Source organism: Erithacus rubecula (genome assembly GCF_903797595.1).
Source record: "Erithacus rubecula genome assembly, chromosome: 3".
In the NCBI taxonomy this organism is placed as follows: Eukaryota; Metazoa; Chordata; class Aves; order Passeriformes; family Muscicapidae; genus Erithacus; species Erithacus rubecula.
Genome location: NC_136689.1, coordinates 132557988 through 132585242, shown reverse-complemented (window position 1 = coordinate 132585242; position 27255 = coordinate 132557988). Strand labels below are relative to the sequence as shown.

Here is a 27255-nt window from a genome sequence, read left to right as displayed (position 1 = left end):
ATGTTCTGATCACAACCTAGAATACTTTGTAAACATCAAAGGACCACAATCTCTACAGCTCAATTTCTTTATGATTATTAACAATATGCTTAGATTTTATTTAGTCTGTGGAAGAAAACCAGTCAGTCTTATTTTAAAATGAGAAAGGCCCCACCACTTAAATAAAGATGATTCAGGCACAGAAATTATAGAATCTGTGTAACTGCTAATAAATTAATTTTAGTCTTAATGCTACCTTGAAAATTATTTCAGACATTTCTGCATATGGAGACCAGCCATTCTCATTGTTTTTTTTCTTTTGACAGGTCAAACAGTGACCACTAGTCTGAGGGATATTCTGTGTATTTGCATTGAAACAGTTCATGTAAAGCATTGCAGACTTAGATAAAATTCCTTAGTATTCTTTTTCCATTTATTCCTCCTTGAGAGTACAAAGTATCTATATATCATAAGGAAAGCTAATAATGTAGTTGCCTGCTATTAAAAGTTATGTTAAGGGAGAACTTCTGAAATTCATAGATGTTTTTTCTCTGTAACAAAACTTTTTTTTTTTTTTTTAGGTTTAACTGTGATATAACACTCCAGAATGTCAAATTACATTTTAAGTTTTAAATCTAAAAAGTTACATAAAACTTTCTTCAAATTATTCAGTGATCCATCTTTGGTCCAGCTAAAGTCAGGTACACTAAGGAAAAGTCATCCTGAATTAGCTGATTATGCCCCAATGTAGTTGCTCCAGATTGAAGTAGCTGCATAAGGAAAGCAAATGTAACATGTTTCTTTTCAACCCATTGTCTGTATTCTTGGTATAGCTAAGAAAGGTGTGATTAAAAGTTATAGTGTTTGGGAAACAAAGGGATTGAATAGGCAAGCAGGAAGGTAAAGGTGCAGATAACACTGCAGTTTCAGAACACAGTGTCACTCTTGACATGCATCTTCACATCAAAATTATGCTGAAACAAAGCAACTATTACTTCAATATGACTGAAGGAGAAAGAACATACTGACAGGGTTTGAGACAGTATAGTTATGAAGGCAAGAGAAATCTCTTGAGGCAGCATAGATGAAATGCAAATATTGATGCTAATACTCACAACTTTAACTGAAATTCTTTAAGTGATAAAATACCAGCTGGTTTTGCAAGCAAATCTGGAATTAACAAGATACTGTGATTTAGCAATATTTCAATAAAAATTTAGGAAATAGCACAGGTTTTGTTAATTTTTTATATGAATGAGAAGTCTCATGGAGTGATTAAATTGTTTGTGTGGATAGAGTTCTACATAGAACTCATAGAGTTCATCTTCTAAACCTTAATTAAGAGAGTAATTTATTTTATTGGAGGTGTGATTGTTATTTAGAGCCCCACAGGGCTCATTCAGACCAGGCCAGCTTATTTCTGGCTGAGTAGTAAAAAAACTTTAGACGTAAATCACAGCACTGAATAGGAAGAGAAGGAATATGTCTATCCAGAAAGTCTATAAGTACCTAAAATATATAATGGAACATAGTTATGAACTATTTTATGCTAGTAGTAGAAAACTTCAGATAAATTAAGCAGTAAAAATCATGTTGATATATCTGCTGGCCCTCTGAAAAATCTATTGTCATGACAAATAGCTGTAACTTGTTTTTTTTTTCATCTAGAGATGTTGAGCGTTTGTGATATACGTAAAATATTACTTTTAATGGTGTCTGCCATTGTTTTCTTACTTCATTCTCAGAGGAACTTCATCTAACTTTCCTATGTGTACCCTCCTATAATTAATTATCCCCTTCTTTCCTTTGTGAAATGTACACATTCTGGCTCATCAAATTTTATGATCAGGAAATGAGAAATACCCTGACAACTGGCAAATTCATCAAGGGTGGAGAAGGTTACCACCACCTACATAGCAGGAAAAGAACAACTATTTTTTTATAGATTTTGTTTTTCTCCCCATAGAATTCGAGCAGGATAGAACTGACTCTATACCCTTGAATGGCTGTTCTGCATAAGACATTATAGAATAAACATCTCATGAATTCATATAAGGAAAAGACTGTATGCTTAAAACTTCCTCCTCATCTCCCTTCCTCCCTTTCCATACCTGTTTCTTCTGTAGTGGGGCCCAGGAGCACAGAGAAGTTGCTGGAACACTGTAATGGGTGTCTCACCTGAGGCAGTCAGGCACAGGTGGAGTTTTCTTATAGTTTGGCTGCTTTTATTTAGAAACAAGGCAAGATTCATTCCCCATCTTCACATTTCCCAATTACTAAAAAAAATAACCACACTACACATTAGACAAGATTCTACTTTCCTATGTTTTAGGCAAACAAGGAAGAATAAAGAAAAGAAATATTAAAGAAATATAAAAGAAATATAAAAGAAATATAAAAGAAATATAAAATCTATTGTGATCAGAATTGAGAATGAGAAAGATCACATTAGTTTTTCTGTGTAAAAAATAGTGGTTAAGGTGATAGTTTTTCAAAATATATCTGGATTTTCTGAGATATGGAATCTGTAGATAAAAATCTGATCATTAGAAGAAAATAAGGGTATTGATCACCTTTAAAATATAACTGGCAATCACATGGCAATAGACATTTTTTTTCTCTCACAAATGAATCCTTTGATTAATTTTGTAATCCTTTGATTATAAAAATACTCACACTTTAACAGTAATAAATAATAGACAAAATAATCTCTTTCATTTGAACATACATAAAAATATTATATTTAGAAGGTATCATCTGTTAGGTGATTCAAATTTCTGGTTTTTTACTGATATCTAAACCATATTACAAATAAATGTAACCAATATCCGATCTATTACCTTGTTAATTGGTAAGCATAGTCTAAGACTGCTGAAATTGGTCCAAAATTCTTTGTCTGCTATGTATCTTTAAGATTATGGTTTTTGTCTATACATACTATGAAGACACAAGGTATAATTTATATTATTTATCATCCTGGTTTACACTGAGAAATGTATATGTTCTTGATTCATAGGTTATTAGTTTTTATTTTTCCCAATTTCTATTTTTTCTGTGCCTTTTCTCCTTAATATTTCAATTTGAATTTCCAGGATAAGATAGATGATGTGGTGGATTGATTCTGGCTGAATGTCAGGTGCCCAACAAAGTGGCTCTATCACTCCACTCCTCAGCAGGACTAAGGAGATTAAATATAATAAAAAGTTTATAGGTGAAGATAAGGGCAGAGTTATCAGTCACCATCAGATGCAAAACAGTCTTGACTTGGTGAAATTACTTTAATTTTCTGCCAATCAAAATCAGAGTAAGAAAATGGGAAATAAAGAACTAATCTTTAAACAATTTCCCCCCCACTCCTCCCTTCTTCTTTATTCCAGAATTCTCTCCCTCCTTCCTATTCCTCAGGGAATAGAGACTGGCCGGTTCAGCACACACTGTCTCTGCTCTTCCTTCTCCTCATGGGGAAGGACTCCTCACACTTTTCCTCTGCTCCAGCATGGGGTCCCTCCCATGGGAGGCAGTTTTCCACAAACTTCTCCAATTGGGCTCTTCCCACAGGCTGCAATTCTTAATGTGCTCCACCATGGGTCCTTTTCATGGGCACAGTCCTTCCATTATCAAAATCTCAGCACACAAACCTAAAGATGATTATTATAACACTGGTTCATTGGCCTTTGCAAGAAAAGGTTCCAAAAATTGCCTCTCTTATTTGAGATATTTTAGAACTGTCTGGACACGATCCTGTGCAATGTGCTCTGGAATAACCCTGCTTGGACAGGGAGGTTGGACCAGATGACTCACCGTGCTCCCCTCCTCCCCTGGCCTATTCTGTGATTCTGTGAAATATATGATGGTTTATTTTTCTAAATTTTTGAATAAGAGTATCCTGCACTGGGGACATAAGCACAACAATTTCACAACTAAGTTGGATACATGTATTCAGTAATGAGTATATAAATTGTACATACCATGGTATTTCAAAGTGGGATTACAAAGATTTTTACGCATTATCTTGAAAAATGTCAGTGTGTCGATGTATGGTGGTGGATGCTTGTAGCTTCTGAATAAAGAATTGAAATATCAAACAGCAAGTTTTATCCTTTTGAATCACATACTTGAACTTTCTTTTCACCTACTGGTTAATCCGTATTCTTTGTTTCAAAATATTTTGAATACATATGCATTGAATTCAAATGCTCTTTTACTTATGACTAAACAAATCTAGTTGTGTGTCATATTTCCTATGATGCAATCAGTAAAACAAATAATGGACTTTTTTCTGAGATGCTAAAGTAAAAAATGATTGGTGTTTCCCCTGAGGACTATGGATTTTGAATCTCTGCTGATGTGATAAGAAGTCTTCAGTATTGTGCTTTTCCAGTGTGCACCTGTGATCTCTTTTCTTTCAATTGTGTTCCTTATAGGAATCACATTCTTATATTTTATTTACTCTTGAGTGATAGGAACAGAAAAATAGACAAGTTACCTCTTCACACCCTAACTCCAGTGCATTTCTGTCAAAATATATTTGTTTTTATGTGACCATTTCTTTTCCCCAAGGCCCCCTTTTGTCACCTCCAAAATGGGCTTGTCCTTCACAAAGAGGAAGGGTAAGAGAAAAAAACTTCCTATCTTACCATACTAGGGGCTACTGAAGCTTAGGGGTCTCCCTTCAGTACATCATTGGTTAGAAATCTGCAAAATCTTTCAGTGAAATATACCAAAGTAGTGTAAGGATAATTTAAAATTAAAGGAGATGGTTATCTTAATTTTCTTTGTATTATTCTTTTAGTTTTCCTTTAACTTGATATTTTTTTCTAAATACTTCTTATTAGAAAATACTTTGGCAATAATTAACTTAATTCACTGCTGTGAAACTGCTAACTGTACAGATTTATTTAGGCTAATTGCTTTTTTCAAACTTAGCATGAAATCCTAAGTAGCTCCAACAAGAATTTATCTTTTCAAAAAAGATGGCTTCCTAACATCACCAGAAGTCATCCCTCCTTTTACTGTTGATGTCCTTCCTTGTGAAATAAGTTTTGAAAACAGAAATAGATTTTCTTTTCTCTCTCAAAAAACCTTAAAAAACCAAAAGAACATGTCTGACTCATTGTTAACATATTTAACAAATTTTATTTATGGGTAGAGGTTATTTTTCACTTTTTATAAGGCTACAAAGAAAATAAGGACTATTTACCTCAAGTAATATTAGCATAAGATATTATTTTTTCCCTTAGGCACAAACAGCAATACTTTTGTATCACAGTGGTAGGGATCACAGGAAAACAAATATCAATCCTAGCCATCTCATTGCAGCTAACATGAAGTGTAAATTTCAAAAAGGAGAATGAATCATAAAAGAGAAAAAAAACACAATGCATAAAGCTACAAAGTGAAATTAAAATGTAAAATAAAATATAAAAATGTGCTTAACCTATACATTTACTTTTGACTTTTCAAGGTAGCTATATATATAGCTATAGCTATATATATAATAAACCTTTTTCCAAATGCTTACACTAATATAATACAGAAGTAATGTTCCACTACAATATACTATATAACAATTTCTGCTGTGAATTGCACTTTCTTTTTACATCTGCATTATCTGAAAGAGACCATTATAATTACTTATATTTTAGTCCAACAAATACACTAAGCAGTGGTCTTGTAGATGCAATTTTATTGATAGGTATTCAAGTTATGTTCCAGAAGAGTATCCCATATGCCTTATCTTTCTCCTCACTATTTGGTGTCTCATACTGAAATTTACAATTTTATAGTTGTGGGGTATTTAAACTTTTAATTATGGCATTAATAAGTAAGCTGTCTGAAAATTTACTGTTTTTCTGCTAATCTTAAAACAACAGTAAATTATTTCTATCTATTGTGAATGAGTTATTTACGATGAGGGACTAGCATGAATTTATCAAGAAGAGAAGCTCTGTCAGGCTCTGAACTTCACTGCTGAGGAATTTTTTAAACAAAATATGTAGTGCAGGGAAACCGAAACACAAGTAGTAGAATTAGTAGAAAAAAATGTGAATTTAATAATCCTTATTGAATTAAAATACATATGAATTCAAATAAATATTAATACACATTCCTAAAATCATGCTATTTAAAATGTGACTAGTGGAAAAAAGCCCAGAAAGCAGCTTGGATTTTTCCTCTCTGTTTTAAAGGAAGATTATTGACATTCTCTAAGAAAATCTAAGAAGTATTTCCACTTCAAATAAAAAACAAAACAAAACAAAACAAAACAAAACAAAACAAACAAACAAACAAACAAACAAACAAACAAACAAACAAAAACTAAACAGCAACAAAGCCCAAACAAAACAGATAATCAAACCCTATAATTTCTGCTCCTGTAAAAAACTAGAAAGTAACAAGAGCAATAATCTGTTTCAAATTCAGAAATTAACTAATGCCAATACAAAATTTAGAAAGTGTATAAAAGTGTTGAAAGCAATCCAGTCAGGAAAGATTTAAAAGCAATTAAGGAAATATTTGGTATAAATTTAAATTAATACAAATGGGTTTTAAGGATGGTTTAATTAATTTAAATCCATTATTTATATTACATTTTCTTCAACTTGATTTTGTTCATGAAAGCAAATTCAGTATAAGGCTATGGATGTAATCTCTCAAATACACCAATCAATCACATAAGAATAATTTTTCAACTAGTTCCTGTAAATATTTTACATTGCCTAATAATTTTTTGAATGTAGAACTAGTTTCTTTAAGTCCAAAAAGGGATAGTTTTTGTTAGCTATGTATCTCTTCAAATTTGAGAAAAAAGCATGGAAACTCTTGCCTGGCTACATCAGAATAGAAGCTCCGAAAGAGAGTAAATTGAAGTAGGTACAAATACATTTACTGCCTAATCTATATTGTTTATAAAACTGCAGTAAGCTACATGATGTAGTCACTTGCTGGAGAACTAGTTTATGGAATACATTTGTTTATAGGATATATTTATTTTCCCAAATGAAATATGAAATTAATTAGACACTTAGAATAGTATTAATCTACCAGGACAGCCTAGGAAAACTTTGTATTTTTTTGGCAGTAAAAGGCTGAACAGTTCTGTAGGTTTGACATTAAAAGCCCCACAAAAAATTGAAGACAGGAGAATGAGTTTGTGTGTTCTTCGGGATAGCTTATGTTGTTTCTTCAGGAAAGCTGTAACTTTTTTTTTGAGGTCTGTGATCTCAGGATAATTTGAGCTTAGTTTTATCCTTTTATAATAATGAATTATATAAATCCTTTCCTAGAACTTTTTGGAAAAAAATACAAATAAACCAATAAGAAGTGTTCATGGCTTTTTGAGCTTTTTATTAAATGGTTTTATTTTGTTCTTTTTGAGTTTTCTTTATCCAAACAGAATAATAAAGCCTTTCAAAACTCTGTTGAATAATTTTTAAAATAATCTTCAACTCTTTTTCAGTTCTTTGGTAAAATGGAATGTTCCTTATTTGCTTCTTGTCACAAATGTAATTGTATTTAGAACCTTAATATCTGAAACCTTTGAGAAATCAAGTGTAGGCTGCTGAAAATATTGCCCTAGAAAAATTGTTTGAGTTAAAATCAAAATGCTTTTTTTTTCCTTGTACTCTATCACATATGGAAATGTGGGAAAAAAAAAAAAAAAAAAAAAAAAAAAAAAAAAAAGGCTGCAAAACCTTTAAAGAGAAAACCTCAAAGTATGGTACAGGGATATTTGTTGTTGTCATTACATGTAAATTTTATTAAGATCCTTCCATGCCTGTGAAAGTTCAAAACAGGATGCAGCTTGAGAGAATATCATAGCTCTAATATTTGTAGCAATAGTAACGATTCAACCTTGCAGTTAAGGCTACTGAGGTAAAATGGTATTTGACTATAGAGAAATTATTGTTTGCATATGTTTACATAATGTATGTGCATATAAATTTGTATATATATTTATGTCTAGCCTCCTTTTTACTGTGGGGAATTCTTTTGGTGCCACCACTGCCTTATTTGCCATGTCATTGGTACCTCAATTTGAAATGTATTGCAACATGGACAGTGCTTGCACATTGAGGAGCTGGTCTCTGTTTCTAGTTTTAAGAGTTCCTGTTCTAGCAACATTTTACTTAATAATATAATTGTTTAAAAATTCATGAAATAAAATAGGGTAGAAATACTTTTCATCATATCATTTAAATTTTCAATTAATTTATAAACACAAAGAGTTTTTATTTTTCTAATCCCTTGTAATGGTTTAACTGTAGCCAACTAAGCCAAACATAACCTCTCACTCATTTCTCCTGGTGAGATTCCTTATGCAGAATTTCCTCCCTAAGAAGGTGGGATAGAGAATCAGACTCAGTGGTGCATTTTGGCAACTGTTTTTGCACAGATTATTTCAATTTGCTTAGAATTTTCTATGTGTCAGTATATGCATGCAGCAAGTTTGTTTTATTCTTCTATAAAAAAATTCCTTATTTATTTCAACAGAAATTGAAAAGGAAAGCTGTGGGGATCCTGGAACACCATTGTATGGTATTAGAGAAGGGGACGGATTTTCTAATCGTGATGTTTTAAGGTTTGAGTGTCAGTTTGGATTTGAATTAATTGGAGAGAAATCTATCATTTGCCAAGAAAACAACCAGTGGTCGGCAAACATACCAATCTGTATTTGTATGTACCAAATATTTTCTTCTTATTATTTATAAGGCATTTGATAAGTTTTACTTATAGGTAATTGTTTGTGTGATTGATTTCAGACTTAGTAAAATGTAATTGACTCTCCTGACAGGATGGATTTACTTTTTCTTGGCAGGTTTGCCTAATGTACATGCCCAAGGAATGGGTTCTAAAACTGCTGAAACATATTTTTTCTCTTATACTAACTCTTAAAGCAATTTTCTTTATGTTCTTTGATGTAGTGGATTATTATTGGCTTGGTTTTGGTAGGATTCTGTGGATGTTATTATATAAAATATGTATGGTACAATTTTGATAGCTAGTCTTATAAATTAATATATTTTCTCAGATTAGAAATCACTGAATTGAAATCAAGAGTTTAAATTATTTACATTTCCCCCATGTCTTTATATAAATACCTATTAGCACTTAAATTATCATAAATATTTATAGCTCTCTTCCAGTTGCATTATATATCGTAGTTAAAACATTTGCATTATATAGCATAATTGCATTATATAGCACAGGTATATACAATGTTGTGATATGTATTTGGGGCAGCACCTTGATTAACTTTTCTGCTAAAATAGTATGGATCAAATATATTCAGAGTGCAATCATTTGCTTTCATCTCTGCAACTCAATTTAATATGGCTTAACTGAATTTATTGAATATAATATGTTATCCTGATAACAACAAAACATATCTTGTCTCTTTGAGGCTTCTTAATTTCTTGGGCCTCTGCGTCAGCAACAAATGATAAGGGCACTATTGACTTTTTGCCCCTTTAATGTGCTCAGTGGGAGGTCTGCTCATCTAAATAGTTCTCTACAAGAGAAAATAAGTGGTGTCAAGTGATTGTTATCAAGGGTAAATTGGAAGGGCTGCCATGGATTTCTAATGCAACACACGTGTTCTGTATTTCTTGTGGGCTCTTTTTGGAAAGTAGTTTTATTGAGAGGAAGAAAATATGAAAATTGAAAAATCAACCTTCTTTCTAGATTCACGTACCACCACAAATAACAAATTATTCTGTTGAGGTACTTAGCAAGTTTTGAGATTTTTTGCAAAAACTTAGCACAAAAAACTGTCCTTGTTGAAGTGTTTTATTCCATTATCTAATTTATCTCTCCTTTTTTTGGCAGTTCCTTGTCTTTCCAATTTCACTGCACCAATGGGAACAGTTCTTTCACCTGATTATCCAGAGGGATATGGGAATAATCTAAACTGTATCTGGACAATAATTTCAGACCCTGGGAGCCGAATTCATCTCTCCTTTAATGACTTTGACTTGGAATCTCAGTTTGACTTCCTTGCAGTCAAAGATGGCAACTCTGTGGATTCTCCCATAATTGGAACATTCACTGGTGCTGAAGTTCCTTCCCATCTTACCAGTAATGGTCACATTTTGCGTCTGGAATTTCAAGCTGACCATTCAATGTCAGGACGTGGATTTAACATCACTTACAACAGTGAGTAATTCTATTTTTGGGGGGTGGGGGGTGGGATTTGTTTTCAACATCCTGTCTGGGAGATAGGCATAAGTAAAAACGATGCTATGGTAATGCACCTTAAATCCTATATACCTAAAAATTCATAATATAGGTGTTTGGATTATTGCTCAAATACTGTGCTAGGGATGAAAATACAGGTATTTTTCTCATTCATGGCTTTAGAGATCATTGTAGTAGGAGTGTTTGGCAGACTAACAAATCAGATCAGTTCCAAATTGTGTATTAGGACTTTATTTAATTTGCTGACAACGCAGTTTGTGCCACACAATATTAATCACCACCACTGCCTGTACAAAACTGTTGTTCTTGAAAACTCACATGTTCAGCAGTGAACATATGTAATATCCTAGAGCTAATGGCTGCAATTTTTGCTTGCTCCTAGTCACTGTAGTTAAGTGAGCAGCCATAGGAGACCTTTGATCAAACCACAATAGACTTGTCTTTTTTTTTTTTTCCTGTTTTACTTTTCTTACTTACTGACCACATAATAAATATTTAAGGTAATATCAAATATCTTCTCCAGTACTAAATACCATTAACATTTGTGCACATTTTTAGTGCCAAAACTGTTAAATTTCTTCTTAAACACATATGAAGAGCTGCCTACCTTGCATTGGTACCAAGTGATTTGGTATTTATTCCACACTGAAATACAGACAGGATATATTCCCAGCTAGTGCAGACATGGTGATGCAAGGCCACAGCATGAATAATTGCAAAATACACTATGAGACTTCCTGGGAACATATACAAAATTGGATTTTGCCAGTCCAGAAGTATCCTGAATTATTAGACTTGCTGCAATGTGTAGAGAGTGATAGGAATAAGAGAGCATCTAGTAGGGGGTTCATCATACTCTTCAACCAAAGTTTCTCCACCTCATCAATCCCCTCACATCTGGATATCTGGATTTCTTTCTTTTTCTTTCTTTCTGATGGTAGGGGAGCAGGGTTTTCAATGTCAACAGATGGAAAAAAAAAAAAAAAGAAAAATGCAATACATATTTTGATATTTCCAAAATGTGATGCCGTGTATAATTAGTCCCATTCCTGTCTTTCTCCCTAACATCTGAGAGTATATATAATTCCAGAGGCTTGCTTGAGATGTAAGAGACTCAACAGCAGTATGATTTTTGAAGGAGAGCAGATCTCTCCCTGCCTGTGTTACCTGCTGGACTGTGTGACAAATGTGTAACCTGCTGGATTGTATGAAAAAAAATACTGTGGTGTTTAGGTTTTTTTTTTTCTTTTTTTACTTTAAAGATATAAACTAGCCCTTAAATCAAAAATGAAATGAGAGAGGTTGATAACTGAGAAATCCAGACTTCACATTTTTCTCAATTGAATGTTAACAGTTAATATTATTTTCATAAAATTTCAAGGACTGAATTCCCCTGTGGCTGTTTACTTTTCTCACATCATCTTTCACCTCTCCATCTTTATTTATTCTCTTTTTATTTTTGTTTTGGTTTAGGTTGTCAGTCTTTCAGAGAATTATTTATTAAGACCTACATTAAACGTTGCTGTCTGAATAAGAAAGAGATAAACTGACACTAGTTTATTCTGTAAACATTCTTTTTCTGATATTGTCTTATATTTCAGCTCTCAGCCCTCTGATTCATCCTCAGATTGTTTGTCACAAATGTAGAATGTAAGCATGAAGAACATGTGGTGTCTTATTGGTTTTATAGGTACAAGTCATTGCCCATGCACCTTTGACTGGTAGCTACATGTCTCAGTGCCATAACTAAATATTGGAAAGTCAGGGGTTATTCAGAGCTACTGAAATATAAAGTCAGTTATAATGAAAACCAGATATTGAATCCATGTTTCTTTGCAGAAGTTTTAACATTTGCTTTTTATTTTCTTTCATCTCATGTACTTTTAACGTTTATAACAGTTCTCTTTACTTTAAATTGCCATTGTGGCGCACTCAATGCTGTCAAGCCTAAATCTAGTAATGAAAAAATCAAAATCAGTTATTGGAGGGTCTAAGGTAATCTTCTAGAACAAAATTAGGGCTGAGTATAATTGGATTTTCTCAATTCATCCCATTTTGCACAACTAGAGATAAATATAAGTCAATTATTGTTGAATTTATAGTAAAAATGAAAGATAAAGAAGATTAGCATGCAATGCTTGTTACATTTAGTTCACATTTTGAAATTAACTAATTCTTTAAACACTGCCAATACTTCAGATTTAACATTTCAGTGGCACAGAAATATACTTATCAGATAAATTCTGCTTCTTTAAAAAATTTGCAGACTTCTTTGGGCATTTAATCATTTGATCATGTCATATATATTATGCACCAATAGTATCAAGTGATAAAATTTAAATTTTAAAAAGAAGCAAAAATCTAATATTAACTTTTACCAGTTGTGTAATGAAACCAATAACTCTGAAAAGAATTTAAAACGTTTTACACATTTGAACAGTTTAATATATTTATATTTTTCTTTTCATGGGGGTGTTTGTGCATGTGTTTGTCAAAATCTTTGTTAAACTCTGTAGCTAAAACCTTACACAGCAAAATCTCCAAATAATCTCTACTATTTCTTCAGTAAAGACAGCTGCAATCTGATAAATTACAGAAGTAAACCTTCTATATTAAATAAAAGACAAAATAGATGATAAAAAGGGGTGAATAGAATTTCACTCTGTCTTAGCGTTTGTAAACCCAAAGTTAATTAAAAATATCTGTTTTCTGCTAACACTCTAATTGATATATTCCAAAGCTATCAGTTTCTTTTTGCCCCTTTCAAGAATAGAACAGTGCATCACAGAAGCAGTATGTCTTGATCAATCTTTTCTGATAAGATAGTAGGCTAGTAAGGTAAATAACTTCATTGATATTTTTGAGGCGTAGAATGGAGAAGAATAAAACTGAGTTGCTATTACATAATCTGATTATTTAATGGATTTCTCAGAAACTATTTTAATGCCTTATTTATTTTTATTACAGAAACTTGTGTGGTCTCAGATAATTGCTCTCCTTCCAGTAAAATTGAACATAAATCTAGCTTTTGTTGGAATTATGCAAAAATTAGATTTCAAATGTGTCATCTTTGATCTATTACACTAAATCTGACAAAGATTTCCTATTTAGTTAAATTTTGAGACTAGATCATAGAAATATGTGACTTCAAAATGGATGATACAGAGAATGTTCCAATAAGCAAAGGAATAGGAACTCAAAAGGCTGTGATTTTCTGCTTGGAAAAAGAGGCAGAAGAATGTTTCACTAGGGGCTGCAGAACACAGGGACACAACAACCTAAAACATTGGTTTAAGTTGCTATGGAAATACATACTTGCACCTGATTTCTTGTTTCCCATTTATATCCCAAACGCAAGAGCTGTGGATATTTCTGGTTCATGTGAAGTTTTTTATAAAGTCAGTCATCCCCTAATCCTGCCAGTAATAAGCTACAAGCACTGAACTATTCAGTTCAAGGGAAAGTATGAGCCTTCTATCATATTTGTGACTCCTGTATGAATGCTTCCCACTTTATATCTTTGTTTAATTATAGAGAACAGAGCTAGACAACTATGTCTGTTTAATTGAATATTGAATAAAATCACATAAATAACAAGCAATAAATTTATATTGTCTCTTTGCTTTGGTATAGATTTCCTAGTTTAGGTTAGAACAGAGAAAATGCACACTAAAGTTCAGTGTGGCAGCTGAAGCCATGTGACAGAGGATGCATATTTGCTTCCTCTGACAAAGGAGTTACTGCAGAGGAAGCTCAATAGATTCTCCATGGGCATTCCACAAACCAGACTCATGCTAACCTTCCTTTGGGCTGAGATGGTTGAGTATTTTGAGGTGGAGAGCATCTTCCAGATTGCTTGATTTATGCTAGCTGTGGACTTTGAGCTGTTCCTCATTGATTGGGATATAGGAAGTACTGGGCAAATATCTCTGAATAAGCTTAGACCTGCTGTTTCTTGTTGTGTAGATTTTGTTTTTACTGTTTTCATTACAGCTGTTTAATTGTGCTAGCAAAAACCTTATAAATTACATAGCAGACTGGCAAAGGTCAAACTCTAATATCAGCCTAGATACTTGAGTTGTTTCAGCTCAGTGAACCAAGACATGGACAATCCCAGATGATGGGTTTGTGTCTAAAAAATGATTTAGTGTGGTTTATTGCTGTGTTAGAGTATCACAGCATATTTTTCCTGCCAGTCTCTCGTGTTAAGATTTTTCAACCTCAGAACTTCTCAAGCTAGCATTCATCAGTGTAGCATACTAGAAAAAAGTGTGAGCTTACATGTGATGGTACTGAATAAGCTGCCACTTTTTTATGTAGCTTTAAATAGTCTTTCACGATAGTTTTAGGTATTGAATATATTGTTATTATTTTATATTCCCATAACTTTTGTTTTGGTTTTTTTTCTCTGATATTTTCTTTTGAAAATGCTACTTTTACTTCAAAGTTATTGCTATACTTACCAGTTAAAACTCTTGGTAGGGCAATCCACCAAAGCAATTAACTGCACCAGTGAACCACTCCTTTCTAACCCTGTTTGAAAGGACTTTTCAGAGCTGGCTTTAGATGAGATGAGTTGTGATTAGCTACATACCTGCCTTCCCATCTCTTGAGACCTCTAAAGCTCCTTCCCTTCTGTTGTTCTTTTGTTTGTTTGTTTTTAATGCAAAATTAATATTTTAATATCCTTCTGAATTAATAGCAGGATATCACCATTGCCCTGATCTGTGATTATATTTCCTGGAATTTTTCCAGATATTGCTTAATATGCCTGTACAGTCATGGTAGTTGATGAGGATAAATGCCAGGAAAACTGGATGCCCCTTTGCCTGTAATAGTTCATAAGGAACTTTTTCTGTGGTTTCTTGAATGGATGATGATTAGGAAAATATTAATTAATGATATACCCATGTGTTCTTTTTCTTTTCAGCCTAAGGCTAGTATTTAATATTACAGCTCCACCATGAAGCTTTTAGAAGTCTCAAGAGATGGAATTTTGCTCATTGAGTAATGTAACTGTAGCTAGGCTAAGCTGTGACTGCTATTGGTGGGATAAATTGTCTTTCACTATCTTGCCTCCCAAAGTCATTCTATGCAGTAAAATTGATCACATAGGAGCAGCAGTGGCAGCAGTTCCCAAGCTGAAATATAGAGCAATGAATTGATTTTTCAACCTTAATAAACTGGTGTCACACACAAGCAAGCTAAACCTGGAGACAATATTTATCTACATTTATAGATAAGAATATTGAAAATCTATCTCTGGTTATCTGAAAGTAGTAAGAAAAGCAGACAATCAATGCCTTTCCTAAAAGTAATGACTGTGAACAAAGAATTGGAAAAGTTTTTGTAACCCCTCTGAAAAAGTATGGGATGGCATCACTTTTAATGCCATCTTTGAATGCTAAGCAGTTATTCAATGAAAGCACTATTTTCACTCCCAATATATATGGCATTGCCCAAATCAAAATGTCAAAAAATAAATGCTTGCTCTTGTCTGTTCTTTATTTATTTTCATTAAAAAATATTCTTCTGATTTAAAATACCTTCATAATGGAACATATGAGAAATCTTTCTACTAAGTTATTCAGATATTACTTTTTTTAAAAAAAATCATTAGGGGATTTGTATATGCTTTGTCTAGCAGACACATCAGTAAAACTGCAAGGGAAAAAAATTCAACATCATCTTTTTAGGACTTAGTCCTTTCTGAAGTGTCCACATGTAAACATATTTATGAAGATACAATTTGCAGTCATCATACATGAGGAAGGTGGATCTTTTTTCTCACTGAAAAATCAATATTTTAAAAATGCAAGATGTATACACAGTATTCTTCATCAATAAAACAACAAAATGCAATAACTACTACATATCATTTAATGATAATGCTGTAAATACGGCATTGCTCATTTCTGTCAGAAGATGCTCTTTCTTCTCAAAAGTAATGTATATTATGCAGTAAAAATATATGAACAGTTTTTGTCATAGCATCCACATGCATACAGGGAAATTAGTTTTTTCAATTTATCCAGACCTAAACTTGAAATGTTAAAAGTTGAAAGTTTTCTTTCTTTGGCCAACATAATACTTTTTGTCACTGTTCACCAGCTCTCAATACAGGAAACAAAATTAACTATGGTAGGACTAAGTCCATGTCAGTATGGCTGAAATAGTGTGATAGTGATTACATATACAAAAGATGAATAAAGTTTTTGCATCATACATAGATCCTTGACCTGCCCTTCTGAAGGAATATTCTGTCCCATTTTAGCATTAAATAGGATGAGTGTTGTTGGAAAAGTAGAATTTAGCCATTGCTGAAATCTGCCAGCAACAAGCTGTCCAAGCTGAGATCCATGCTGGTATAACTTCATATTTTAAGCAATTATTTATACAGTTTTGCATTTTCTGCTGTTGAGCAAGTTTTTGATTCTTATTTCTCCCTTTGGTTTCCTAATATAAATTGTTTGTTCTTACTAGCAAACAAAATTTTTAAAATGTCATCTTCCTTGCAAGAGTTCTATGTCCTCTTTATGTCCACTTTTCTTTTTTTTCTCTTAAAAAGCATTTGGACACAACGAGTGCCCAGATCCTGGAGTGCCAATCAATGCTCGGCGCTTTGGTGACAACTTTCAGCTGGGGAGCTCAATTTCAGTTATATGTGAAGAAGGATTTATTAAAACACAAGGAACTGAAACTATTACTTGTATGCTAGTGGATGGAAAAGTAATGTGGAGTGGACCTATTCCTAAGTGTGGAGGTATGTACAATATTTCTTTCTAAATCAGGAGAACTTGATATAATCATTTAAAATTGTCACCAAATGATGTTGAGATTTTTGCAAAAGAATGGCACAAAGCTGTTATTCCTGGTACAGTATTAGATCAGAATGAAGATGATGATCTCTTCTGGGTCTTTGGCTATGGTATTTAAAACTGTTTAAGATGTTTTAGCTCTTTGCAGTACTTGTGTTTCTGCTATCCACAGTGACTCTAGGCTGGAGAAGACCCATTTAGCAATTGTTTTTGGTTTTTTAAACAGAAATTAAGTACTTCCATACATTACGAACTGAAACCACAGTGTTACGCATATTCCATTGGACTTGTTTATACTAATTGACACTAAAATATATTTGCTTCATTGTCTATATTCTAGGATTTTTGTACCTAAAGGGGGAAAAATTAATTCAACTGTTTGTAATGATTAAAAAAATATTAATCAATTATTATATGATCTCTAATTTGTTAGCTTTTACTTGAAATAACAGTTTAGTTATTATTTTCACTGTGTAACTGCCTTCCTGATAAAATTTGAATCATTTAATACATTAGTGTGACTGCTTACCATATGCTTTGCATCCATGTTTGCTTTCTGTGATGAATGATTATTGTTTCATAGATACAAGGTGTGTCAGTTTCACTAGACAAGATAGGCTATAATACCTTTTCTTTACTATGAGGCTCATGGATCTTTACAACACTGCTAATAAAATATAAAGTTGCATTTTCAATGTCACATTCAAATTACTGGGAATACTTTTAAGTGTCAGTTCATACACAATCTGATCCACAGATGGTCTGAGACTCTGAGTGGAAAATATATTGGAATCCTAAGGTTTGAGACACAGGTATATTTGAATTAGATTGTTTTTATCAGCTATAGAATTAGATATATTTTCAAAAATTATGAAAAAATTGGAAGATAAATGAAAATATGTGTAAATTAACAATTTAATTCAGTCTCTTAGTGTGTTCAGAAGTTTTATTTGCTGTGTAAAAATTTGCCTGTAAAACAGAGTTGTTTGATATAAACTCTACATACACCTCATAATTTCATTGTCATATATACCAAGTCAAAGGCATAAGCTCTACATGCTGACTAGGAATGAGACTGCTGTGCAGTGCTCCTTACACTTCAGAAATGTCAGAATTACAGTATACAGGTGGGAGCTATTTAATAATCTGGTGACAAAAAGGATCAACCTGCTCATTTTTCAGGACAGTCCTGGCTAGCCTCTGCTGGGGCTTCCTCCCAGCCCTGCTCACAGCCCAGGATTCTATTTCAGCTCAGACAGTCACTTCATTGCCACCAAGCTCCTTTCCTGTAACCAATCCAGTCCTGTTCAGCTGTCTCAGGTGGAGCTGGGTATGTCTGTGGAGGCACTAACTCAGTGTGTTTGTAGTGCATGTGCACAAGTGACCATCCCTGGTTCCTGGCTGCTTTTCTTTATGGAAGGGGTCCTGCTTTTGCTGCTCCCTAAAGACTTTGAGTTTGGGTAACCTGTCCTCATGCCTTTCATCTTTCCTGTGTGAGGGTTGTGTGAAGGATTTTCCCATAATCTGTTCTAATATTGTGTGTTGTACACATGCTGAGGATCTAACCTTGGTCCTCCTGCATAACTCCTCTAAGGCTTAATATCCTGCCATTCTGTAGCATTAGTGATAAACTCTTCAAAAAAACATTTCTGAAACTATGAATCTACAAGATGTTTAGTGATTCTGTGAACAGCCTATTCTCCTAAAGGCTTTTTTAATGCTCACATACAAAGATTTGCTGTTTTAACCCCTGCACCTTGCTATACAAAGAAATAAATACAAATGACTTTATAAGGATTCTTAGATCAGACTAAGATTGTCTTTAACTATTTGATATAGGCCTGTGTTTGATAAAGTGATTCTGCTTGATTACCACCTCTAGTTGTGTTATATTTCTAAAGTTTCATTTTGAACACATGAACATTGGGTATGTATCTGTCAGACAAACATCAAATAGGACTATGAGAATGAAGAGAGGATTAAAATCAGTGTAAAAAAAGTTAGGGAAACAATTCTTTGGCATGATGACTGGAGAGTTTTATTTTCTGAAAAACAAGGCTCTTGAAGATAAGCCCAGTAGCTCAGCTGTTCTGAAGCTATTCTGAAGGGAAGTACTCCTAGGTTTAGGAAATCAGCATGTAATGGTGCAAGTCAAACAAAAAAAAATCCATTAAATATTTATCTGCAAGAGCCATAATCTGAGGACAGATAAGAAACATTTCTTTAAGGAAAACCAGCAGCAAAACACTCCTAAATATAATAGAGAGACTATTCCAAATTTAGGCAATCTTAAGTGTGCATTATTTTTAATGTACTATTCATGGGAATATTTTTGTAATAGAGGTTTGGAGCTTTTTGTATTCTAAATGAAATCGGTGTCATGAAAATTTGGTGAGAATATGGAAATTTGTACAAGTTTTGTAATGCTGTATTGTAATTGTCTCAGAATAAGGCCATATGGTTCCTATTCTTGTCAATATAATTTGTAGTTTATAGGCTTCATATGTATTATGAATATTTAAAAGTGCCTTTATACAATAAAATATAGAAATTATGCTCTAGAGTTAACTTTCTGATTGTTGAGGTAAATATGAGTTTAGATAACTTATTGTTTGTCTGTTACTGTTTACTGAAGTTAGTATGAAAAAGACTAAGATAAAAGGTGAGAAACGCCCACTTTAAACACACTAGTGTGTAAAAAACAAGTGTATATCTGCATATTTAGAAGTATTTGCAACATACTGAATTCTGAACCCTATAACTTCTAGAAACCCTTTATTTTCCCTAAAAAAAAAGGGGAAAGATGGAGCATTATGTCCTAAAAACCACCCAAACCAGAACAAACCTATTTACAGCAATTCATCATTTTAGTATAGGACCTTGGTATTCTCCTGAGAAAAATGAAGATCAGACAAATGTGTAACAATTCATGGTCTTTAACTTCAAGTTGTGTTAAAGAGAGCAAAATTATTGTATTTCTTTGGTAATGGAGAAGTTCAGAATAATATAGACAATGATATGTACTGTTGTACTTTGTCAAAATGAGCAACCAAAATGTTTTGCAGGCTCTACTAGATTAAATAACCACAAACAGAAAATAATTAAATAGCCACGTTTTTGTCAGAAAATGTCATATATTTTACACAATTTTTAGTAGAACCATGGTGTTATAAAACTCTGTGGTTTTCTTCCTGCAAAGTAACATGTTTCTGCTTTCTGCCTAAATGGAAAAAAACCCTGAGTGTCCTGGTGGACACCAAGTTAAACAAATGTCCTAATGCAAATAAGGTCAGGGGTATCCTAAGATGGATAAGTCAAGAATGTTGAGCAGGCTGAGGCAGGTGATCTTTCCCTTCTGCACGAGTACTGCTTGCAGAAGTATATATTGCAATATTTATATATGTTTTCCAATTAAAAATACGAAATCATCGTGTAAGAATGGTAAGTAGGTCTTTTTCATGAATGAGGAATTTTAACTGCCAACATGCCAATCAAAATTTATGTGGTATGACAGTGGAATCAGTGATGTCAAAGGTAAAATAACATTTCACTGATTTCTAGCTTTAAACACATCTGAAACTTCAGCTTTTCATGTCTCTCTTCTCACAATTAAAAGCAAAAATAATGATATTTTGTAGATACTACATTTTGTTGATATTCTTTAATCCAGGAAATCTATTATACACATAAGTAGGAAAACAATAGGAAAAAAAAAACTTTTTTCAGAATTATTGAACAGTTTATTTCATCTTCTTAAGGTCTTAACTCAGTTATCTCCATCTAATTCTGAACACTTCAGAGCCAGTCAGCTTTGAAATGATTGCATCTTCCTGCAAGAGGATTTTCAATATTTGTTCATTCTAATTGTCTTATATTGTAAGTGATAAATATGAATAGCATCTAATAAATCTGTATTATTTACCTTTCTCTTTGTTTCATTTTTAGCTCCATGTGGTGGGCATTTTTCATCTCCAAGTGGAGTAATCCTCTCTCCAGGCTGGCCAGGGTATTATAAAGATTCCTTGAATTGTGAGTGGGTGATAGAAGCTGAACCTGGACACTCTATCAAAATTACATTTGAAAGGTCTTGGCTAATATTTTCCGTATTTAATGTTTTCCAGTTTTTATCAAGAAGCAGGAGTTATTAGATTTGTCTTAATATTAGTTTGCATTATATCTAAAATCAAGTAATTGTTTTATAATGAGCAACTTTCAGAAACTCCTTCAGAGCACAGATTATCTTCAGTGCAATTTCTACTTTGATGTGCTGAATAACTTTTGAAATTTCCACCCTCTTGCCTGTATTTGAGCTTGTCTAGACCAGTAAAAAATGTTGTCTGTTTTAAAATATTAGGATGTTTCATTTGCTTGTAACTGTATTGCTATGATGAATTATAATTGCTAAGTTCTCTTTTTTCTCTCAAAATCACATAATATTCAATTCTGAAAATCTGAATCAGCAATGAAAACTAAATTAAATGCAGACATAATTTTCCCCACTCTGAATATTTATCATATCAGTTGAGCCATTGTTTTGAAAGGACTGTGTGCTCTCAGGATGAAGTTCCAGTGTCCCCAAATTTCTGCAGCATTCTACTTTTCCTAGACTGATGTCTGTTACTAAGGTCCCTAAATCAAAGGACTGAAATGTGCTGAGCACCCTACATTTCTCATGGTAGCAAGATGTTGGCATTTAATTTGAACTCTTTATCAGAAAACAAGACAAAAATGCAATAAAGATTGCTATTTTCTTTTGTTTTAGATGATTTTTAATTGTAAATATTAAAGAAATTGGAGGACAATCCAGTAAAAAAGTGCCATTGATCAAAATAATAATGTTCAAATATCAAGCAATTTTCAGCTGATATTTATGCAGCTTGTTTTGACTAGGCTCACATTTGACTTAGAAGAAGGTCAAAAGCTCAAAAGAAAGAAAGCCAAATTAAAACAATTCAAAAGTTGTTTTTAGCAAGGGATGAAATTCATATTCTCTTTGAAAAATTTGTCATTGTGATAAGATTTTTAAAAATTTTTTTTAGTACTATATCTTACAGTGTAATAATGTTTTGATGGGACAATACAAAGAATCAAAAGACAGGTAATATGTAGATTTCAGTTATTTTCTCTCCTTATAATCACATGAAAGCTAATCTTTCAAAATCACTAGTATATCACTTGAAATAATGATTTACCAAATTTTTACCAATTAGAATGCAGTAAAAAATATAATACTTGCCTGCTGCTGAAAGTTCTGTTAAATTTTTGAAAAAAAAATTATAATTTCTAATAGTTGATTTTTATTTCAGCAATTGATTTAAACTATGCATTTGATGTGCACAGTTATTTCAAAGTAAAAAGCATTTACCTTTATATTTGCAAAATACAATGCCAGCTGCATTTTCTTTCTTTCTTTTTTTTTTTTTTTTTTTTTTTTTTGCACAACCTCTATTACTTTTCTAAGTAAGATCACAAAGAACAACATGTGGTCTCTTTGGATCACAGAAAAGGCTTCTATCCTCTTTATGACACCTTTTTTCCCATTGCTGCTCATTTTTGACACTCTTGTCACTTGTCAGAAATTGGTCTGGTACACATATTGCTCACATGTGGCAATCCAGAGAAGCCTTACTCACAATAAATGTGTACTCTTATGGAACCCTGTGCAGAAGTACACCTAAAAATACATCTATGTATGCTGACACAGATGCACTTAGATATATATATATATTGATATATAGATATAGATATATATAGTTACATGCCTGAATGCAAAGAAAAAGTTATTCTATAAATCAAATGATGAAATCAAACTTTGTAGTGCAATGAAAGAAAGCATTTTTAAACTAATGTTATGTTTTTTACTTAGAGTATTATTTTTCACATAGTTTAAGTTTGCCTTCTGAGTAATTTATGCATTGGTTTTAAAAGACTCATTCCAGTCTTGGAATGCTTGTTCCTTGTTCTGCTGCTTCTGCTTGCAAATTTTCAGCTGCACTTTCTGAAAAGAAAAGGAAATTTTGTTAAAATACACAGTTGTAAAACTATAGTCAAATTACCTTCCTATACAATTAAAAAGCCTCTCATATTTTGCCCAGTTCTTTGCCTTTCAGCTTTGTCCTCAGAAACACACATATTTTTTTCTAGCTTTTATTGGTGCAAATACCAAAACTTCCACAATGTGTCTGGTCGTTTGAAAGATTTTGAATTTCTTGGTCAGGAAAAAATATTTATAAGTACATGTCTATAACTTTAAAGAATTTTTTGGATTTTCTAAGTTTCTCACTTGCAGAGTAGTTTCCTTTTAATCTTCCTATAGCTTCTCTCTTACATCATTGGATAGGAGCCAGGTGCTGCATTCAATGACTGTATGCTAAAGTGTTCCTGTGCAAGGAGACAGAGACATGAGAAAAGAAGGAGATCTCCAGACAACGCAAATAAAAATAGCTATTCACTTTTTAATCGCATGCATAAAATAACTTTTTAATATGTTATATGATTGTGCATGTATTTTTAAAAAAGTTTATTGCTGTTTAGTTACAGGCATAACTAAGACAATCTATTGATGTTTTGTTATGAATCAGTATCTTTTTAGGCTCAGTTGAAATGACAGGAGTGAGAAATGGCAATGCCATTCTTGATTGTAATGAAGTGTTTATCATGAAGCCTAATTATGAGTATTTAAATGTGAGAGATGCTGATAGCAAACTGCTGATTGGAGTACTACTCTTGTTTGTCTATTGAGAATATACTGTGCAGCAGGAAATCCTGACTCTGCATTGAGTTGATAAGAGTGTCTCTTAGAAATAAAGATGTGTGCCATAAATACTCAGGCACCTTTATCTCTTCAAATAAGGCCCCCTAAAAAAGTATATGTGGCATCTCCTGTGTTAAAAATCGTTTCACACCTGTCTGCTTGTGAGTCCTCCATAAGATTAGATGTCACACAGCAATGAAGACATCCAGGTTAATTTAAAAATAGTGATCAATTATGTAGGAAGGAACACTGCAAGGGTCTTATATGAGCACAGGGTATTTCTTACTCAGTTAGAAGGCCCTATGTTTGGTCATACCAGAGGGAAAATAATACATAAATATAGCAGATATGTTGAGCATCAAAAGATATTGAAGGAAAAACTGAAAGAAGCATATGATTTATAAATTAAATTTAAATTGGCCATTTTTTTTCTCCAAATGACCAAGCAAAAGTGTTGAACATAACTTCCTCTTCAAATTTGTTTCAGTTCATCTCACTTAAAAATGGTTCTTACATTTTCTTTCATGCGTGATTATTAATTTTTTTCATCTTCATATCTTTCTGCTGTTTGTGGTGGCACATACAGTCTAAGTACTTTTGGGAGGATTTCCTTTATATATTCAGAGATTCAATTTAATTTCAACTTGACTTGAGTGACCTGGTAGTTGCATTACATTTATAAGATCCATGGATTTTTATACCTTCTGTCTCAAGGATGCTTCTGGTATAGGTGCTGAGAAAGCTGAGCAAGACTAAATGATCTGTTTCCAAGATTTCTCCTGTGTTATATGGATTGCTGGGGCGGGGGGTGGGGGGAGAAAATGGAAAGAGCAAGTTTTTGCCTATTAGTTTTACAGCAGGAGGTAATTGTGAGTTACTGTGGGAACTAACAAAACCCAAATTTTCACTTTTCCTGCTACTAAGATTTTCCCACTTAATTTCTGTAACTCCATATTACTTTAATTCTGTGCTCTTTTACACATTATTTAGTGGGAGTAGAACATCAATAAAAGGAAACACATGTTTTGTGGGATTAATTTGTCTTCCTGTCTTTTGCCAGACTCCTTTACATCGTTAGGCTCAGACTCATGGGACATAAATACTGAAATATTGAGTTCCTCAGTACATTGGTTTTACTCATGCAGTTCTTTGAATGGATTTCACAAAGCTGAATTAGGCATCTGAGTAAATCACAGCTAGAATTAAAACCATCTAAGGGTCCTTGTAAGATCCTGCTGTTAATTGTTGCTTTTTAATTCTGGGAAGGTTTTTCAGTAATCCATCAGAGTCCATTATAAAGCAGTATGATTGATCTAAAGTCTGTCATAGCAGAAAGAGATAAACCACTCTTTCAAAATACCAAACAGGTGCTTGGAATTGCTGATACCATCTAAAACAAGACAAGCAAGGAGATATCTAGCAGCACTATCACACTCAGCTTTTCCTTGCCAAAGAGAGCACACATGCAGTATTTAAACAGGCTTTTTGTTTTCTAGTGCTTTCTAAAAAGGGATTTAGTCATGGGGGTTTTTTCTCAAATTACTGCTGTCACTACTTTGGACTGAGTCTCAGATGGCAGAAAGCCACTGGAATCAAGTAATCCTGTCCCTGCTTATAGATGGTTGTAAGATAGGAACTCAAGAGTATGAGCCTTTGATGATATAAAATACCTTGATGATATTTTTGCCAAATGCGTCAACATACCATCATATAATTTAATTTATTAAAGAAAAAAAAATAATATTGTTATAAAAGAGCATATGCAAGTAATATTCATACTAAGTAACAATCTGTTTCTAGTTTTTGTTTCCTGTCATACAAATCAGCTCAAGGAGTTTAAATTTATTTCCTGCCATACAAACTAGTTCAAGGAGTTTAAGGATCTTTAAGCTTTCTAAGGAGCTAACCTGAACTTGTATTATTGTATAAATTATATAGGATAATTAATATTTTTGCTCTGGTATTGAAAAAATAAATATGGATAAAAAATGTTATCAGGAATGGAGCATAGTTGAAAAATATGGCTTTATTGAATTTGTTTTAACTATCTATTAAATGTGTGCCTCTTTGTTTCCACAATTCCAGATTTCAGACTGAACTCAATTATGATGTTTTGGAAGTTCATGATGGACCAAACCTATTATCTCCACTTCTGGGTTCTTACAATGGTACACAAGTCCCACAGTTTCTGTTCAGCAGTAGCAATTTCATGTATCTTCTCTTTACAACTGATAACAGTCGTTCTAATAATGGATTCAAAATTCACTATGAAAGTAAGTACTTCTGTGTTGTATTATTTGATTCCCCCTCAATGTTTACCCTTGTCATGTACAGATATCATCTTGGGTAAATTTCTGTTATTTCCCAGTCTGAGAAAGATTTACTAATGGTTAACTGCAAGAGGGATGACCACTAATTTTATTTATATTTAATGTAATTGGTGTATTGTCTGTGATTTAAGAGTCAAAATATGAGAATGAGAAGTAAATGCCTTTCTTCTGGAGGTTGCTTTTATTTCTTAATATTCTTATATTTTATGCAAAGCATTTTTGTGGGTGTAAAACAGCATGAGATCAGGAAGATTATGAAAATCTTAGAAAATAACTGAATTAGTGTTCTGATTGATGTATCTGCAGATCTAACTGAAGGTACAGGGAAATGCAGTTTGTTTGGTGACCTGAAATTCAAGAAATGAAATTGGTTGATTATGGTCTTTTAGCGTTTTAAACACCTGCCTATGTTATTTTTTTCTGACATAGAAATACTCTTTTGTCCTTATTATAGTCATATAAACTATGCTGCAGAAAGTATATGTAATATTTCATACTTTATGAATTATTAAAATTCCTGTGTTGAAATACTATAATTCAATTTACATTTTGTCTTTCTAAATATAACTTCTGTTGTAATAATTCCTGCCTATATGAGAAATAATATTTTTACTGTAATCACTCTTATTTGCTTAGTAAAGGTCATAGGCACATTGTTTGTACTTCTACTTGTTTGAATAACCACGAAAAAAATCCAGATGTCCTTAATTTTTAACATTTCTTTTTTCAATTTTCACTATTCCTGGCCACTATAAGGTTACTAACACTAATATGCATGAAGGTGATATTGCTGGATAAAATTTGGATTGATTTGAATTCCACTGAATGTTAAATTCAGGCTGTTTATCAAAAAAAAAATCTTATTATATCAAAATTATTACCTGTCCTAGTATTCACCCACAAACTTCCATTTCTATCATCTGCATTATAAACAAATGATAATTTTGTTAAGTTTTCATCCATTCTGCACTTTGAAGGAAGGCTATCTTAACAGATTAGGAAAACTAGATTAAGTTTGCCAACCAAGACCAATAAAATCATAGAAAGACCAGATAATGTTAAATGGCAAAGATTATGCTTTGGAAATGTTTAGCAGCAAAACAAGGAAAACCTCAAATTTATTACAAATAAGACCAGTTTCAATTAAATACAGTTGGAAAGGAAATCTGAAATTTCT

General features: G+C 32.7%; 1 protein-coding gene and 1 long non-coding RNA gene across 4 annotated transcripts in view; one reads left to right on the top strand and one right to left on the bottom strand.

Moving 5' to 3' along the window:
- CSMD3 (CUB and Sushi multiple domains 3) overlaps window positions 1–27255 on the top strand; it is a 568112-nt gene that overhangs the window by 315074 nt on the left and 225783 nt on the right. For all 3 annotated transcript variants that reach the window (XM_079302232.1, XM_079302231.1, XM_079302230.1), the window contains 5 exons: window positions 8473–8655; window positions 9808–10134; window positions 16745–16939; window positions 20940–21078; window positions 25834–26021. In XM_079302232.1, coding sequence (XP_079158358.1) covers window positions 8473–8655; window positions 9808–10134; window positions 16745–16939; window positions 20940–21078; window positions 25834–26021 — 1032 coding nt within the window. The remainder of the gene's footprint in view (window positions 1–8472; window positions 8656–9807; window positions 10135–16744; window positions 16940–20939; window positions 21079–25833; window positions 26022–27255) is intronic.
- The window catches only part of LOC306800288, a 448386-nt gene that overhangs the window by 195888 nt on the left and 225243 nt on the right, over window positions 1–27255 (bottom strand). The gene's annotated exons all lie outside the window — the stretch shown is intronic.